Here is an 18,125-nt window from a genome sequence, read left to right on the forward strand (position 1 = left end):
GAAGTCAATGCTAACAGGTCCGTCACTGGGAGCCATAGCAAGTCAATCCAAGCTTCCGTATGGTGAGCTGCAGATTGGTTGGTGAACGCTCTCAATCGTGGGTGCCAGAAATGCCAGGCGTCACATAAGCCCTGGGATTCTGCCCATGATAGCAGGCCCGCCAATCCGGACCACCGGCCGGGTCAGGGGTCAGTAGAGGTGTCCTGTACGGAGTCTGGGACCGCATTAAAGCCCCCCCACCCCCTATCAGCGTAGTGCCCTGAGGGAGGGTCAACAACAAAGCCTGCAGCGTCGCAAGGTTAGGTCACAGCAGCTGTGAAGGGACATAGCAAGAAATCAGGTAGAATTGTTTACCGGTCATTCAGCCTTCCATACCAATATATCTCCCCTGAGGGTCAGCGTTGACCTTGGCCACCATCATGGGTAAGGATTTGAGGAGCATGAGGGCGACTCCCCTCAAGTCCCTGGAGAAACCAGCGTGGTATACCTGATCATAGCCAAAGCAGCCCAGGAAAGTGCATTTGGTGCCTGCCAGCTGGGTCTCCTGTAGAAGAACAACACTGGGATGATACCTCCTAATGTATCGCAGGACAGCTGATTTCTTGATACAGTCTAACAGGCCGTTGACATTCCAAGAGATTATTGTAATCATGCTGTAAAGTAGTGAGTGAGCGGTGGGCTTGACCGAGCCTCTCAGAGGTCTGGAGCTGTTGTGAGTGTGGGCCACCTGTGGTAGGCTGAATCATGATAAAGTCAGATACGGCACTCTGCTAAAACAGCTAGAAATGAAAGCAAAAGGTAAAAGGAAACATAACAACATAACTCCATCCCCTGAAATTCCCCCCCACCTCCACCCACCTCATACGTCTACCCCTGAAGCATCTGTTACCAATACCCAGTACATCTTGCATTAACAAATAAGTTCAAATAACTCAGGGGGTCCTCGTGGCCAGGTTATGTCTTAGAGATTGCTATGATGCCTGAAGGCATTGTATGGTTTAACAATGATAAGTTCCAGGCACTTGGGTCAGTATTGCAGTTCGAGGTCCGGCGGTTCCCGTAGAACGCAGGACCTGGCCTCAGTTGCTGCATGGCACCTTGGGCTACCCCTCGCCCATTCAGCGCTCAGTGTCTGTATTCAGTCTGAGGTAGTCACTATGTCCTCAGTTGTGTGAAAGTAGGCAGGGATGGCCACCAGGGCAGCATCTAAGCCCATCTGTGTCTGCCCCTCACTCTACGGTGAGATCTCTGGTTGTCCGGCCTGCTCCCTGCAGTCAAGCCTCAATTTCCGCAAGTGGGAACGTTTCTTCCGTGAACAGGGTTACAAAGAGGGCAGTCCAGTATCTCCCAGACCCCCAGTCAACCTCTCCCATTGCTCCAGGATCCGCAGGGTGCGTTTTTCTGCCGTCCACTCCCATGCCTGCTCTGATGTATCAAAGAAGTTGGTAGAGTATTGAAAGATTACCTTAAGGCGCTGGGAAAAGAAGCATGTAGCAAAGATTAAGAGCCTGCAGCTTCTGCTTAACTGCCTCAAAGGATCTACGTCTGTTGCACCGTTCTGGAGTAGTCCGGAAATATCATGATCCTAGAGTTTTGATGACCAAGGTCAGATTGGCCCAGGCTTCACGCAGGACTGCATCTTGATCCCTGAAGTTAAGTATCTTCAGGATTACCGGGCGAGATGGGGCGCCCACCAGTAGGAGGGGTGCAAGGAAGCGGTGCGCCCATCTATAATAAATGTGGAAGATAGCTTGTCATTACACATGGAGAGAGGAAGAGGGAGGAGGGGGGATAACTATGGAGGAACACTCCGTACTTAGCTCCCTATAATTCAAAGTACACACGAAAGTACGGGGTTCTCTAAAAGCGGACGTCGCGGATATTAGCGTAGTCCTAGGTTGTATTTATTCCTATTTGGAAGGGTAACGTCAGTGGAATGTCAGTTGGAAATTACCGAGTGGAACAGCGAGGGGAGGGAAGAAGGGAATTTCCTTTTACGGACTAGGTGGTCTCACACACTATATAGTGTCATGCTTCATCATTTGACCACCTAGACCCACCCAGGTAGGACAGTGCCACCTGGGCGGACTCAACCTCTCTGTTAAAGGAACAGGAGGGAGTGCGTAAATAAACTTGTTTCTGGAAAGATCGGGATCCAGCTAATCTACTGAAAAACTAAAAACACCTAAGCAGACACCTGTGAAGAGCAACAAATTTAATGGTGGTGTCTGTCTGGTGTAGTTAAAAAAGGGGGGTTGGGACACCTCTGTGAGGACAAGGACTCACAGGGTCACCTAACTAATTACTAGCCAAGAAAAGGGCCGCCTCAAGGTAATTCCTTGGGTAATGTAGATCATTCTTTTTTCATTTTCTCACTCTTTGATTTCCCCATAGAGTATTTTCCTCCAACGTGAGACGTAGGGATCCTAGGCCCTGACGAATGCCCCGAGACCTTCATTGGCTCACTTTTGAGGGCAGAAACATGTTGGCTAGTAATTAGTTAGGTGACCCTGTGAGTCCTTGTCCTCACAGAGGTGTCCCAACCCCCCTTTTTTAACTACACCAGACAGACACCACCATTAAATTTGTTGCTCTTCACAGGTGTCTGCTTAGGTGTTTTTAGTTTTTCAGTAGATTAGCTGGATCCCGATCTTTCCAGAAACAAGTTTATTTACGCACTCCCTCCTGTTCCTTTAACAGTGAGGTTGAGTCCGCCCAGGTGGCACTGTCCTACCTGGGTGGGTCTAGGTGGTCAAATGATGAAGCATGACACTATATAGTGTGTGAGACCACCTAGTCCGTAAAAGGAAATTCCCTTCTTCCCTCCCCTCGCTGTTCCACTCGGTAATTTCCAACTGACATTCCACTGACGTTACCCTTCCAAATAGGAATAAATACAACCTAGGACTACGCTAATATCCGCGACGTCCGCTTTTAGAGAACCCCGTACTTTCGTGTGTACTTTGAAGATAGCTTGTCTGCAGACACCCAGGAGTGAAACTAGGTTTCAAGGACCGTGGCCAGGTCAGGATCTTCCAAATTCTCAGGGAGGCCGACCAAGTATAGTTCCGGTGCTACACTGATGGTGACTGTGAGCCTATGCCATCTGGGGGGGGGGGGGGAGGTGGGGGCGGCTCAGCGGATCATGCATCCAACTCTCATCAGGCCTAGGCTCCCTGGATATGCTGTTCTCCTAGAGCCGGTCACAAGGTCCATACAAATGCAGGCAGTAATAATGAGGGGAATAGGGGGAGATCAGCAGTATCCTGAATGGCAGAAGGTGAGCAGGAAGAGAGGAGGGGGAGAGATGGCTTCCGAGGGACCCATCCATGCGGGGCCCCAATCTCCTCCCTCAGACCTCCAGCAATCCCTCCAGTCAGGGCCAGAGCCACAGTTTCAGGCCTGGTCACACATCTCTGCCCGTGCCCCTTCCCCAACCATCCGGGCCCAGAGCACCGCCACCACATACCCTCTCATTTGCGGCCCCCCTGTTGAGTGGCTCTGCACTGTCACTCGTCTTGGGGCAGGCCCGTCCACGGGCCTTTATGACTTAAGGGCCTCCTCAGGCCACCATGCACTGCAGGGGGGGGGGAGCCTCGAGGTGCGTTCTGCTGGGGCAGGCAAGGCCTCGGACTGAGAGTCAGTCACCGCCTGGCTGCCCCTCTCTTCACATCTAGACGGCATCAGCTGTGTCGGTCATCATGCTCCTGACCAGGTCCCAAGCTAAACGGAGAAGGCCTCTGGGTCGCAGGAGCAGCAAAGGGGTTGGGTTGTCAGGCACACACCGGATCCGCACTCAGGGGGCCGCAAGGGTCGCAGCGAGCTCTTCTTAAATGGTGCCAGCCATCTTCAATCTGTGGATAGGCATGTTGCGACGATTGGGTGGCACTCCGTCCCCTTATAGTTGGCTCAGGGCTCTCAGTTGAGCGTAGAGGTCACCCCGATGCCTTCAGGGGCAGTTGGGGGCAGTGCTGTCAGGCAGGATGGCAACTGAACGCGGCTGGGCTATAGAGCTTCAGCAAAACCCGTCCGCCATGTTGGCCTACGTGGCCACACACCCCCATTCATATTATCTTAGCCAGAAGGCTGACATCACTTCGACCTCTAGCGTGAGCAAGATTTAGTTCTTTTTACTCCGGAACCTTACAGTTTCTTTAATAAGATTTAAGTAGTCATGAGAACTCATCCCACTTGTCTTCCAAAAGTGTTCTCAGACTGTCATGTTAACCACACAATTTTCTTACCATTTTCCCAAATCCTTCAACTCCAGTGGATAGAAATCTTCATACGCTAGATGAAAAGGTTTTTAAAATTCTACCTACATAAAAAGGAGCTGAAGAAATCTGTCTATTTGTAAATTATGGTCCTGTAAGGACCGGTTTACCCACAACAAAACAATTTATTTCTCTATGGATAGTATTTTGCCTCTTACTGTTTATTTAATTTACAGATTTCTGTAGCGCATGGTCACCCAAGGGATCGATGTGCATTACAGGTTCACAATAAATGTGGTACTATGTTACATAGAACTGGTAATTTGTTGAAGCATAAGTACGACTTGGGTTTAAGCATAGACAAGTCTTGAAAGGCAAGGAGACGGAAAGTAGGGTTAAGTGAGTGGGTAAAAGAAGTAAATGGGAAGATTTGAGGATGGAGTAGCAGTAGCAGAAAAGGGGGAACAGGCAGTGGGAAGAGGGGAGGAATTAGTACTCTGGAAAGAGAAAAAGAGGAGGGAAGAGGAAGGTGGTGACAGGTGCGAGGGAAGAAGGGGTGAGGAAACAGTATGTCCTATTCATCAGTTCAGACAGTAAGTTGGGTGTGGATTGAACCTGCAAGATTTGCAGGGCTTGTTGAATCAGGTATACTCCCCTCTTTGTAAGCCTAAAGCACATTCCACAAGAGGAAAGGTTGGGGTGGTGGCTCTGTTAAGGAATTGCCTATTTCAGGGATCTGTAAGGCCGCCACCTGGAGGTCTGTTCATATATATTTTCTAGCCACGATTGTCTGGAATCTGATTACACGGGTAAATACCCAAGTAGGGCATACTTCCCTCAGGAATATTTTTGGGCGATGAATGATGGGCCTGTTATTCTAGTCAATGTTTTTGACTGTTAATGAGGATCCACTGTGAGAGAAGGAAGGGTTACCTGTAATCCTAGTTCTGTTCCTCATCAACAGCCGTTCCTTCACCCCAGACAAGAGGGAATACAGTGTTTTCTTCCATCCACCCATGGTCCTCTTGTTTCTGTAAAAATTGAACTGAACTAACTGTTTCTTAGTGGGCATGATAGGATACTGAGGATAACAGTGAGGCCCTTAAAGGCACAGTTTATGTAGACAGTGTATTTGCTGTCTATCCGCTGATATTGCCTTTCATTTCCTTTCCCTTTTATTTATTTAGTGACTAATGAAATTGTATGCTTTTTAAAAATGAAAATTAATTCAAAATTGGTGATTTTTGGTTAGCCTGTTTAGATGCTGCAAATATAATTAATTTAATTATTATGGCTCTTCTTTCATAGAAAGGTGTTGCACTGGTGTACATATGTACTTTTAGATGTATTTGTGTTGTCAGGCTCTGGAATTTTTTCCGTGTGTGAATAGGACTATTCATTGTTTGGCTATGGTGAGGATTTCCCTGAGAGAACTCCGGATTACAGGTAAATACGTGTTCTTTCTCCAATAATGACCACAGTATGATAAACATGCTTTTAATGTATGAGATTAACAACTAAGTCCACTGACATCGAAACTACAGACTGTATTTCACTAACAGGGGCTCATCCAAGATGCCAGATGAGCATTCGTACAAAAGACAGTATGTTTGAGTAATGAGGTTAGAATAAAGCCCAGCTCACCATTTAAGGTACCTTATACTTTAGACAGTAAGTGTCGGGACCTAGCTGTTGAGCCGATCTGCACCTTTTCTCACTTCGCCACATAAGTCTATTTTCTCACTGGCACTGTTGGAAGCTTTGGCATTTTCAGCTACGGCCCCTGAGATAATCAAACTCTCAAACCATTATGGCCCAGATTTCCCTTCAGAGTAGAGGGGGAACTAAGATTTTTTCAAGTGTAAATTACCTTAGTAGGTAAGATGCAAGTCCGAACACTTATGATTGAGCTGAGAATTCTGTGATCTGCCTGGCTTTTGGTACTGCGATGAGTTAAAACATGTCTTGATTCATCATTTTATCTAATCAAAGAAGCAGGAAATAAACTGTGCGTTAACCTCCCCCCCCCCCCCCCCCCCCCCCTCACAACATCATGCCACAGGCTTACACTGCTTTTCAGTTTTTATCTCAACCGGTGTAGAACTGATCATATTTATCAATATTTTGCAGAGATTTTGACACAAGAAGACAACTACTTCCAATAGTGGAGAAAGAAACATGGAAAATGAGTCAGATTTTTGTTCACTTACTTTGAACAGGCAGCTAAACTTTCCATTTGAACCCTGAACTTCCTCTTAAAGCAATTGAGCAATATATGTGTAGATTTACTTTCAATGATCTCGTAGTTAACTTTATCTAAATCGTAAATGTTTTTTCTGTGAACGTTAAGGGTAGCCCAATGCCACAGAAAAACTCAAGTGGTGCCAGCAATAGCCGCTCGCACTCCGGCCGTTCATGTTTTTCCCATGTTATAGCATTAACATTTTCGCACTGAATAGCAGATAATTTTGCAACGTGGTGTAATAGCATAATTTTGAGACATGCTCTTAACAATCATAACACAAGTCTCGAAATTATGCAAATAATAGTGTCATTTAACTTTTGCCCAGGTCTCCATGAGATAAACTAGGCTGCTTAAACTAAACGTCCTTGTCCGGTATCTCTTTTCACTGTTGCGGTGATACAGGACTTCTCAGAAAGCATTATTCGTTCACACTAAAGACACATCGTGGCCTTCTTTTTCAATGATAAATGAAGAAGATAACATATCCTGCAGATAGAATACTCTGTGTTTTTGCTGAAAAGTCTCTCTTGTAGAAGAGTTCTGCCATCTTGCAGAGGCTACTTCAGTGAAGATTCCCCTGATGAGGAACGAGGATTACGAATAGGTTTATTTTGGCCAATTGCGGGTACTGGAACAAGAGGATTCAGTCGGGAAACGCAGAAGGCCAATATTTGACTTAGTTTCCAGTGCACGAAAAATCACATTTTCAAGGTTAAAGGTAGAATAAAGTGTTTGAGGGACTGGGCATTCGGTAGACACTCGACAAACTTCAAAACGGAAAAATTAACAGGTACACAAGTGCAGTTTCTTGGCCCTGATTCACATATGCAAATGCATTTACAGCTTGTAGTAAAAACCCTTAATCGAGATTACCAGATTTTGTGCAATTTTAATTGTTGTCTGCAGTTTTGTTTATTTATTGTTAAAGTTTTTCTTTTTTTCTTTCTCGTCTTGACAATTACTTTCAAAGTTTTTAAGCGGGGAGTGACGTTAGTTCCATAGGTGTGCCACAACCTAAAATTACCTGGTCATTTCATGGAAATAAAAATCAGTGTGTGTGTGTGTACTGAAACTGAAGGATGGGTCAAGACGAGAATGTATCTCCTGCAGCCAACTCTGCTGATCACAAGAGAGGAGGAAGATACAGACCCTGCTGCAGATTTTATGCTAAATTTTCTCAATTTACATTCACAAAGGTAGCTTACTAGTACATCTTTGCATATTAGTGGATAATGAACAAAACACAAATGTTGGTCCTGACACAGTATCTGCACTTCAGAAATACTCGCGAAATGTTTTTCATTTCTGCTAAACCGAAGTATAAATCCGGGTCATTGTTCTAGTCTCTGCACTTTGTTGTTTCCATCCGTGGAATCAGTCTTTGCCCGCTAAGTGTAACTTCCTGCCCTCAAGCACCACCCTCGTAATATAAACGCAGTGGTGATATTCAAGGAATGCTAAGCACATACTCTGCAACGCTTACAATAAACGTGATCTGTTTTGCTTCGTGTTGGCAAGTGGCTATTCACTCGTGCGGAGTGCGTCTTTTCACACTGTCACACATTCATCTGTTCTCTGTACGCCCCCTTTCCCTGCAGTCACTGCCCACCTCTGCCTCTGACTTACGTTCCCTGCAGCCTGTCACCATTTACCTGTTTTTATTTCCTTTCCAGCTGCTGTACTGAAATATGAGAACAATGTCATGAACATCCGGCAGTTCAACTGCTCCCCGCATCCTTACTGGCTCCCCAACTTCATGGATGTCTTTACGTGGTCCTTGCCTTTTGTAGGGGAAAAAGGTAAAATGGCTCCTAAGCAAGACTTCATGGCTGGCATTTTAGTGATAAAGGTTGATTGTTACAGTTGCTCCTTATAAGTTTGTGTGTGCATTTTTGATGCCTTGTCCCTCAGTGATGTTTGGATCGGGATGTTTCAGTTTGTGGGTTCTCTTATGTTCGTTCATGTTAACATGCTGCATATTCAGCCACCAAATGTAGAAGCTTGAAGCTATGCGATATGCATTGAGCCTTTTTTGCCCTTCTGTGCATTCACGGGGCACTATGCTCATCTTGTACACTTTAGACTCCCATTCTGCTTAGGCATTTCATACTCAGACGAACTCCTCTTTGGAGGGGGGTGCGATCAATTTCACCTGTTTGTAGAACTTAAATGCAATACTCTTTTCAAGGGCTCCTATACATGCCCTGTGGATTCAACACCTCTGCTATAGTTTCAGAGTACCACTGCGTGATCAGCCCAAGACTGGTAAATGTTGCAGAATTCTCCCTTGTCAACCAAATCCTCTGATTCAAAGGGCATTCTACCCCCGTTTGCCTTTAGGATTCAAATAACGTGCGCCACCAACTGATTTGTCTCTTAGTTTTCTTCTCTGTCAGTAAGGCTCCTGGCCGCTGTCTTTTGTTTCGTGAGTTTTCCTCTTAGAAGTTTATATTTTCTTTAATAATGTTCAAGGGCTCCTCTCTCCAATTTGAATTTGTTTTATAAAGTAAGGTAATCGAAGGTGTACTTGTAGATTTGTGAGACAACTGGTCCCTTTTTTTAATCTGCAGGATGATGGAAGAGGTTATTTTCAGGTGACCTTTTTGTCTGCTGCCTGAACATGATAGCCCTGGCATGCAAGGATGGATGGCAAATAAGAAGCCCAGAGTCATCCTAGAACATGTTTGCTGAAATTTGAGGCCACCCTTCGTTCTGAGACTAGACAATGCAAACAAACCTTTTGCCTGTGACTCTTTTAGCTGTGATGCCAGATTGTTCAACTCTAATGAACTTTACTCTCAGCAATGTGGCTAGGTTTGATTCTTCTTCTGGTTTAATTAACTTCACCTGTGAATAGGACACCTCACTATATAGACATTGCTCGACAGGCCACCTATTCCCCTTTTCTTTTCCTACTCTATTTCTAGGAGCTGCAGGTCCTATTAGCACAGTAAAAGGTTTGTAGTTACTGGAACACATAGCCCTGAGCAGTACAGAGCCGATTCTGGTGCCAAAGTAGTCAATGTTATCTTAAGCAAAGGAACCACTGCTCTCTTTTTGAAACAAAAGTTTTTTTTTTAAATCATGTTTATCTTTTGGAGAGAGGAACAGCAAGTGAGAAGTAGGAAGGTTACCTTGTGGTTCCTAGCAAAAGCCATGACAGCCAGGTTGGTTCAGTAGACCACTGGTGAAGCCTACATTGAGGATATTCAACTTCACAAGGTGTCTGGCAATAAAAGTCCGTTCATCTGTTGAGAAAGGCATTGACAGCCATTAAATAATGTATGACACAGAGCATATGCTGCTATAATGGAGTTTGCAATCTTCAAAAATGAGAGTTTAATTTATTGTTTCTCTCAAGATTCCACATTGCGTGGATGAGCCTTGAAACTGTCAAAAGGGCGCAAACATTGATGGTAACATGAAACGTGCCATCTTAATTGGAGTCTTATTTAAGAACTGGCTCTTTGATGGCACTGTTACGTAGATGTTTATGTATGTATGGATAGTATATAATTTATGATTTATAACTGACAACTGTGTAATATTGTCATCAAGGGTTCGTATGACATAAAGCGAAAGGCCGAGCGCTTTGTAAATGTCAGCAGAACACCGAGATGGCCATATAGGACAGTATTGTATGTGACACTAGTTATGTATTTTTTATATAACATGTTTATTCAGAGTTTGAAAAAGCTGTTTTCTTGAAAGTGTAGCTCTGGAGTTAGACTGTTTAGAATTTACTTGCACTTCTTGTTAATAAAACAGTGGGCAGAGTCATTGGAGTTGGGCAATTCCATGGCTGCAGCAATTACCACATAATTAGGTATTTACATTTGCCACATGATTTGCACATTTCACCAAAAATGTTGTTCCGGTCTTAAACTGAAAAAAAAATGATATTGACAGAGAATGTGCTGCATAAATTGCACTTTTTACCACATAATGTAGATAACCTTGCCACATAATTTGCTCCACCATGCAGCATTATCCTAGTGGCTCTCACAATGTTAAAGCTCTGCAAAGTAGTTTTCCGGGCTGTTGTTATGATGAAGCAATACCTATTTCACAGGCATCAGTGAAATATTTACCATGTTTGATGATTCCCTGTGAAATGAGTTTTGTACCACTGGATTTTATGCAATAAAATCACCAAAACATGTAGTGTGTGTGTGTGTGTGTGTGTGTGTGTGTAGATGTATGTATTTATATATATCAAAACAATACCCTTTCAGGCTTAGAGGAATGTGTAAGTTATGCAAAAAAAAAAGGAAGTAGAGAACTCTGGGTAGTTCTCAAGTTTGTGGAGAGCAGCTCCTATATAGAAAACCCTACAACACCAGCAACACTCTGAATCTGCTTACCTCAGATGTCTGTCTAGCAAAGTTTTAAATCATAGGATTAGCACAGTGCCATCAAAACCGAGCTAGAAAGGAACAGTCTTTTGCCTTTTTAACCCCAAAGTCTAAGCAGAGGATTGGCTAGTGCCATTCATGCTGAGCTTTAAAACGACAAAAACCTTTTTACCACTCCAGTCACAGTATTACAGCTTTGGGTTGTTAAAATACCAGCTGTAATAAGTTTCTTACATTAAAAGACAATGAGAAGTGGAGGTCCCCGACCATTTGTTAGGGCGTGGTTCATCTGTAGTGATAGGCCTATCAACAGACAGGGCTTTTTCTAGTATCTGAACACCCTACAGGCACTCAGTGTGAGATTGAATGCTCTGAGCCTTCTCTCCCTGGGAGATTGAGTTTGAACTTCACCCCGAAGTAACAGAAGGAGTATTGTCAAGATTGCGATATCCATGCCTGGCTCTCTTTGCCACGTTCCTAAACAGGAAGTTTCATCCACATACTTCTGTGTTAGTGATTCCTTGAGTTATACCTTCAGATTTGTATGAATCATGGGTTGTGCTTTATGCATTCCAGCTGATCCTACTTCTGCCAAGAGTCCTGCAGAAGATGCAAGGGGACAGGGCTCAGTGGACACTGGTTGCCCTGGTTTAAGATATAAGACTTTGGTAGGCTGTTACGTTGAAACTCACCACTTTGGCCCTCTCTTCCTCTCCTGCACAAGATGGACCTGTTCTCGCAGCAGGATTGCCAGACTCTTCATCCCACTCTCCATATTTGTGGCTGTACATGTGGAGATTGAGCAGTGTCAGCAAGGGTCACTCTAATTGATGTCTGAAGTTACAGACTTCATCTTGGCTGATAGGAAGCCCACCCCAAAATCCATGTCTGAGGATCAGCAGAACAGTTGGTCAGTGGTACAGATTGAAGGGTCTAAATCCATTTTAATCATGCTTTTCCAATTGTTTTATACTTTGCATTATCTCTTGTCCATCATGGCCTTGCTGTGGCAAGGTTACTTGGCTGCCCTATCTACCTTCATGTGTCTCGCTGAGCAGCCTTCCTTCTTTCAGCTACCACTAGCAATGACATTTACTCACTTTGTAACCTGCCACTCATTTTATTGTTCCTCAGTGCAATTTAAATCTTGTGTTAAAATTCCTTATAACATCTCCATTCAATACAATTCGCATTTGTTCAGTTTGACATCCAGTTTTGAAAATAGTCTTTCTAGTTCCCAAAGGTTGTGAACTTCAGACCCTTTCGGTTATTTCACCATTCAGTTTTGTATCTGGATTAACTGGTTCTTCATACTTAGCTGCTTGTTTTTAATCAAAAGTGGTAACTGCCTTTCATATGGGCCAGTCCATCACTTTCCATCTTTGTTCCTTCCTCCTTGTAATACTAACGAGTGGGAGCAGCTGTGTAGACTGGACTCCTGGCGTACATTTCTTTTACAATATAGACTGCTTACGGCAGGACAGAATGGACAAAAAGCTCTTTGTGAGCTTCTCCAAATCCAAGAAGGATATAGTGGTGACCAAGTGCACACTTAACGCTGGGTCACACTGTATTTAAATCTATTATACCTTAACTAATAAAGACCCTCCAGATGCCCAGTCCAACAAGGACATGGCTGCATTTATTGATGTCTCTATCTGCTGGAAGCCACGTGCTCTGAGTTAGATATTTTTGAAAAACATGAACACCTCTCAGCTCATGCATACAATGACTGGTAGTTTACCAGGGTTGTGTTGCATAATTTCCTTCGATATTTGCTGTTACTCTATCTCACCTCCTTGAGGGTATTTCTTGAGGATTTATGCAGGTGGTGAGGACTATGCAGGACGAACTATCTATCCAAAGAAAAAGTTACTTTCCTTCAGTAATGATGTATGGATTCTATCCCTTTATACCTTCCTCCAAGCCCTCTTTCTTTCCCCTCCCTTGTGAGTTAACACCATGATTAATAGGATCACAAGGTATGCAAAAATTACATATTGTTGCTGTCAGTAATGCTCTCTGTTACCTGGAACTATCACCAGCATAGTAGTGTTGCCTTATGTACTCAAGTATTGTAAGATCCAGGGTGGGCTGAGCCTGGATTGAAGCAGCATGGCAGCACCTTACAGCATTGGAGAGGTATTACTGGGGGGGGAGAGTTTTCCTGATTCTTTCTAAAACTTTACAGTAAGAAGCGGTGTCCAACCAAAAATAGCAGTTTACAAAGCATGTGATATACAACAGCAGATGCTGCAAGCTCCTGCCATCTAGTGTTGGGGGCCGACATTTTAAGTTGCTTTTATCCGAAACAGACAAAACAGTTTCAAACTGATCCCTCCACTGAATCACCAATGCCTCACAACACAGACTTTATATTGTTTTTTATTATTTCTAAGTAATCATGGACATGTCATAATGTACTTTAGCACTTTAGTGCATTGGATTAGCAGACAATGCAATTAATTATATTTTCCAATTATGCAGGTCGAAGTACTTCTTTGTCCGCATTGCTTTTAAATTGACGTATCGCTTATGATTATCAATGAGCCTCTGAAGCATCCATCGTTGTCTATAATTGCGTTGATTTTAATTAATCTGCAGTAAAGTTTTTATTAGTCTTCTGTATTGTCTTTTTTTTTTTTTTTCCCCGCCATCGGATTCTGATGTATCTTTTGGACCTCTGGGACCACCACACAATGGAAGATAAATCCTCGACTCACTGGTATTGCTGCACACAACACCTAACTTGAGGGCTGGTCATATGCAAATGATCCACGAGTTGTGGCGTTTGGCGGCTACACCCTTTCATTTCTGTCCTAGCTGCAACAGCAAGTTCTTGTGGCAAGACCAACACATGGTCTGTAACCTGCCTCCATAGTTGATCACAATAAATCACCCTTCAGGTGTAAGATAACTATCCGGTATAGAAGGGAACAGTGCTGGGCGGACTGCAGGATGTTGTGGCGGGGTCTGCCGAGGTATCAACTGCTCAAGGCATTGGCATTGATGGTAATTATTTGGATGGAAAAGGTGTGGGTCATTGTGTACTCAGGGGACCCAGGGAGAGCAGAGTCCAGAATGCGTTGTCTAATTGGAGAATAGCCTTTTTCAAGTCCACCATTAAAAGCCACATCCAGAACAAAGGCTGTATCTTTGGTTTTGCAGTCAGCACCTTCTGAGGGTCCTCTCTCCATTGTTTGTTCTTGAACAGAGCTATGGCTAGAGGGAAGGAATGACCTTGAGAGGGCAATATCTCACGCCCTGAAAGCACCTCCAAAAAGGGGTTGGCAGTTGACACTGATCACTGCTTGAGAGCTATCTTAGCACCGAAAGGCAGTATGCAACAGAGAAGCCTTGGGACCAGGGCCTTCAACCTCAAGATGAAGATACACTGTCTTGACCCCAAGAGTATCTGCTGTCTGCATCAAAACCAAAATCAGTTCCGAAGTCAACCTTGCCACTGCGCTTGGCACAGAGTGGATCAGCACCACCAGAAAACCAAAGCATGCAGCCTGATGTGAGGCAAAAGGATATCTAGATAGACCCTGTGACAGGGGCATGATATAGCTCTCTGTGCAACCTTCACCATCTGGCCTAGTCAATGCCACAAAATGGGACTTAGTCTTGGCTTAGGAAATTCCAAATGGGGAGCCAAGCCCCCTGCCACCCCAGTCACATACATAATCCATGTCCTCTCCTAGCTCTGCTATCATAGACTAATTCCTGACCTGTCTGCATTTTCCTAACCCTTATGGAGAGTCCATCCCAACAGATGACTGAGGCAATCCTTGGCAGACCATCCTAAGAAGATACTGCATGTGGTAAAGGGAAGAGTAGGCTTTCTTCAGTGAAGCACCCGCCAAAATGGAGCGTTCTGTACTGTATCTGCCATTGTGTTAAATAAAATAAAGTATGTTGAAATGCTGAGTGCAGCTGAAAGCTTTAAAGGCCCAGTTAAGGCCAGGTTGGTCACAGTGAGGGATTCACAGCTATACCTTCAACAAGCGATGTGTTTTTTGTCAGTCTTGAAAGTTCACCTAAGTCAACCAAACTCTCCTTAAAACGTTTTTTTCACACATCCTTCACTACAGCTCGCAAGCCACCCCTTTAGGGAGAAGAGCACTGCTTCTAAGTATATGCAAAGCATGTGATCTATAGCAGCACATACTGCAAATGAAAGACTTTACTTTCCTGCAATAACCAGCTTTCTGCTTGTAGTGCTGTAGATTTTCAAATGCTGTCCCCCTTGGATGCAAGCTCTTGGTGTGATGTTTTCAACAGATGTGTCAAGTGTGTATTTATTTTACATCAGTACACATATAGACTGTTCTGCTTCATATTATTGCACATACATACTTTCACCACTTGGGGAGTAACACAATCTGTGGTAGAGTATGTCCTTGTGCATTGTGGGTTTAGGGAGAGGGATCATGAGTCACCTCGAAACTGAAACCTCCACATCAGAAGCAAAAAAGAATGTGCAATGTCTGTATCCAATACTAGAGAGCAAGAATGTGCAAAACGTGTGAGTCTACAGCACTACAAGCTTCAACAATTGTTACAGGTAAATAATGTTTCCCTAACCAAATTCAGGTCCACTACGCCGGCATGCAAGGTTTCGTCCCAGGCATTTATTCTTTTTGAAGCAATAAAATAGAGATTCATGCCAGTTAACGTCACTTCCCCCATGTTGTCCCCCAGAAGCAATATTGAGAGTTAGCTATTAGTGTGCTGCTTCCCACCCCGTCACTCATACAGTTGAATATAATTTTACTAAACAATATTGCACAACAGTAATGATTAGTATTGAGACAAGACTTCCTAGAAACACATATTTTAATTTCCTGAATACAGACATTAGTTTGGTTCCTTTCAAGCAGTGCAAACACTGTGTTCCTTCTAGTGCCTTAAATACTCTTGTCTGAACTCTGCTCTGGATTAGCCATGGTTATGTTGATGCTTTTTGTTCCAGTCTAGGACCCTTACCCATGTTGAGGAGAACAGTGTGGCACAACATTAACAGCAAAGGAGGTCTTTACTATTGTGGTCTTCTTCACTACATGGGAACCTTCTGCAAGAGTCTTGCTAAGAGGGGTGCCAGGGTTCCTGGTCTCCTGCTTCTGCACTTTACAGTGGGGCAGAGAGTATTCCACCTATGATCCAGGGTTAATTACAGTATTTCTATAACAAGACAGTTTGGCTTGTATTTATCACAATGTGCCAAAGTGTAGCTTGCTGCTCTTCCCCATCACAGTCCCTTTCACACTGCCTCTGCCACATATTCCTACTGAATTTTCCCTGTTACTTTATTTTCAGATGAACAGTTCTGTAACATTATTATGTTAACCACGGGGGAACTGTCTCCAATGAACATTTAAGGACTCAGGATGTAACTCGAGCTTCTATTTTTTCAAATTGAAGCAAGCATACAATGTGTGAAAATAGTTTCTATATTGTGGGGGAAAAGTATTGGAAACAATAACTTGGGTTATCTCCAGATTAGCTGCAGTCTCCGTAACTGTTCCTAATATTGTTTAATAAAAAACACATTCCTGGCCTTTTCATTATCCAGGATAACTAATTTCATTATTATGTATTAGTGTAATTGACATGTAAAGAGACTCGTTTTTAATAAAAGCCTCTTTTTGCAATAGTCAACTCTGTCTTTTTTTTATTGCTGGTTTTTAGGCTCTGCACACAGAGGCGCTGTCTAAGGGTGAACAGAACTCACAGAATTTGGCTCAGGGGAATTCCAGGGAGTTGCATAAAAACTCCGTGAGAGTCCACCAATGGGCAGAAATAGGCATATTGTGCTGTGGTGCTGTAATTTATCATCAAGATTGTGTTCTGCGCTTAAAAATCATCGCGAATGACAACACTCGGCGTGCAAGAGGACTCTGCTACTAGAGTTGATTTTGTTGCCACACAAGTATATTTTCTACTCTAGCGTCAGTATCCTGAACACAAGCTATCGCAATTGCCTACATTAGAAAAACCTCACTGGATGTCCTCCTAGTGACTGAAACTTGTGCTAGGGGGTGCCAAATCTAGCTAGCGCTCGCAAACTTGCTGTTCTGAAGCCACACATGAGGAAAAAACTCCCCCACGTGGATATTGGCAGAATTTTGCTAGAACTACACGTTACTAGGGTAATATGGAGTTGCCCAAATTCCATCAATTCATTGAGAGGAGCAGAATATTCCATACACCCCTACTGAGGTCCAATATGTGTGCTCTGATCCCTAAAACATGTCAAATCTTAATTAGCTTACCTAACCTTTCTATAAGTCCATAGTATGTGGTGCAGAAATGAGCCCGTGGCTTGAAATTAAATGTCACCTGTAGGCTGCAGCACTTATTGTGCTATTCACTGGTATAATACTAGGATGACAAAGGAATAATGGCTTCAGATCTACAATTGTAGTCTTACTGTTGCAATGTAAAACCTGCAATGATGTCTGTTGAAATAACCCTTTTTGACAGATATCAGTAAGTCACCTGTAAATACACCTTGTAGCCCAAAAGGTAGGGTACAAGGTATTTAAAAGTGGGACATGTAGGAAATGAATGATACCATGCCCCTAGAGTGACAAGGCCCTAAAGGCTATTTTCACTGTTGCAGGCCTAACTGTCCTGTGTAGGAAACCAAAGAACAGATTTAAACACTAATACTGGATCTCGGGAATGGGACAAGCTAGATAAATGATGAAACTACTATTTTTATTATTTATTAAAAATCCAGTTAAGTGACGATGTTTTTTTTATTTTTTTTTATTTTTTATAATGAATATTAAGGACGAAACTTTAAAAAAGTTACCTTTTCCATGCCTGAAGTTTCTGTATGCTAATCTGCATTAACTCTTCACTAACCCCAGCTTGTAGTTTGCCTGAATAAGGTGTGAATGAGGTGTGAAATTCCTCCCAGAAGCACATAGAAGGCTGAGCTGAATGGGAGGAAATGAGTCCTTTGAATACCACAGTATATTCTGAGTGGGGGCTGTGCCTATCCTGTTGACCCCAGGCTATCTAATCCTGCTCGATAGGTCTGTTGAGCCGCATGTAATACTTGATGCGCACTTGAACTAGAGGGAACAGGAGGCTAAGACAAATCTGGTGCATCCCTTTTCTGGATGCTGAAGGACCCTGCTTTTGTCCTGTCAGACTTCTGTCTCTGGGTTTGTTGTGGGTACAGTGCCTGGTTTAAACTGTACTTTAATGTTAAATATGGGGAAACACTGGTGATTTCCTGCAAACAGTATCCAACTGGCAGTTCCACTCCATCTCATTGATTTGCTGCTTTGTCCCACG

At 43.6% G+C, this 18,125-nt stretch overlaps 1 protein-coding gene across 1 annotated transcript in view; it reads left to right on the plus strand.

The window, feature by feature from the left end:
- Positions 1–18,125, plus strand: part of PPP3CC (protein phosphatase 3 catalytic subunit gamma) — a 548,773-nt gene that overhangs the window by 430,152 nt on the left and 100,496 nt on the right. The window contains exon 9 of the mRNA XM_069214030.1: positions 8,133–8,258. Within this exon, the coding sequence (XP_069070131.1) occupies positions 8,133–8,258 (126 nt within the window). The remainder of the gene's footprint in view (positions 1–8,132; positions 8,259–18,125) is intronic.

The sequence above is a fragment of the Pleurodeles waltl genome, chromosome 11, assembly GCF_031143425.1.
Source record: "Pleurodeles waltl isolate 20211129_DDA chromosome 11, aPleWal1.hap1.20221129, whole genome shotgun sequence".
In the NCBI taxonomy this organism is placed as follows: Eukaryota; Metazoa; Chordata; class Amphibia; order Caudata; family Salamandridae; genus Pleurodeles; species Pleurodeles waltl.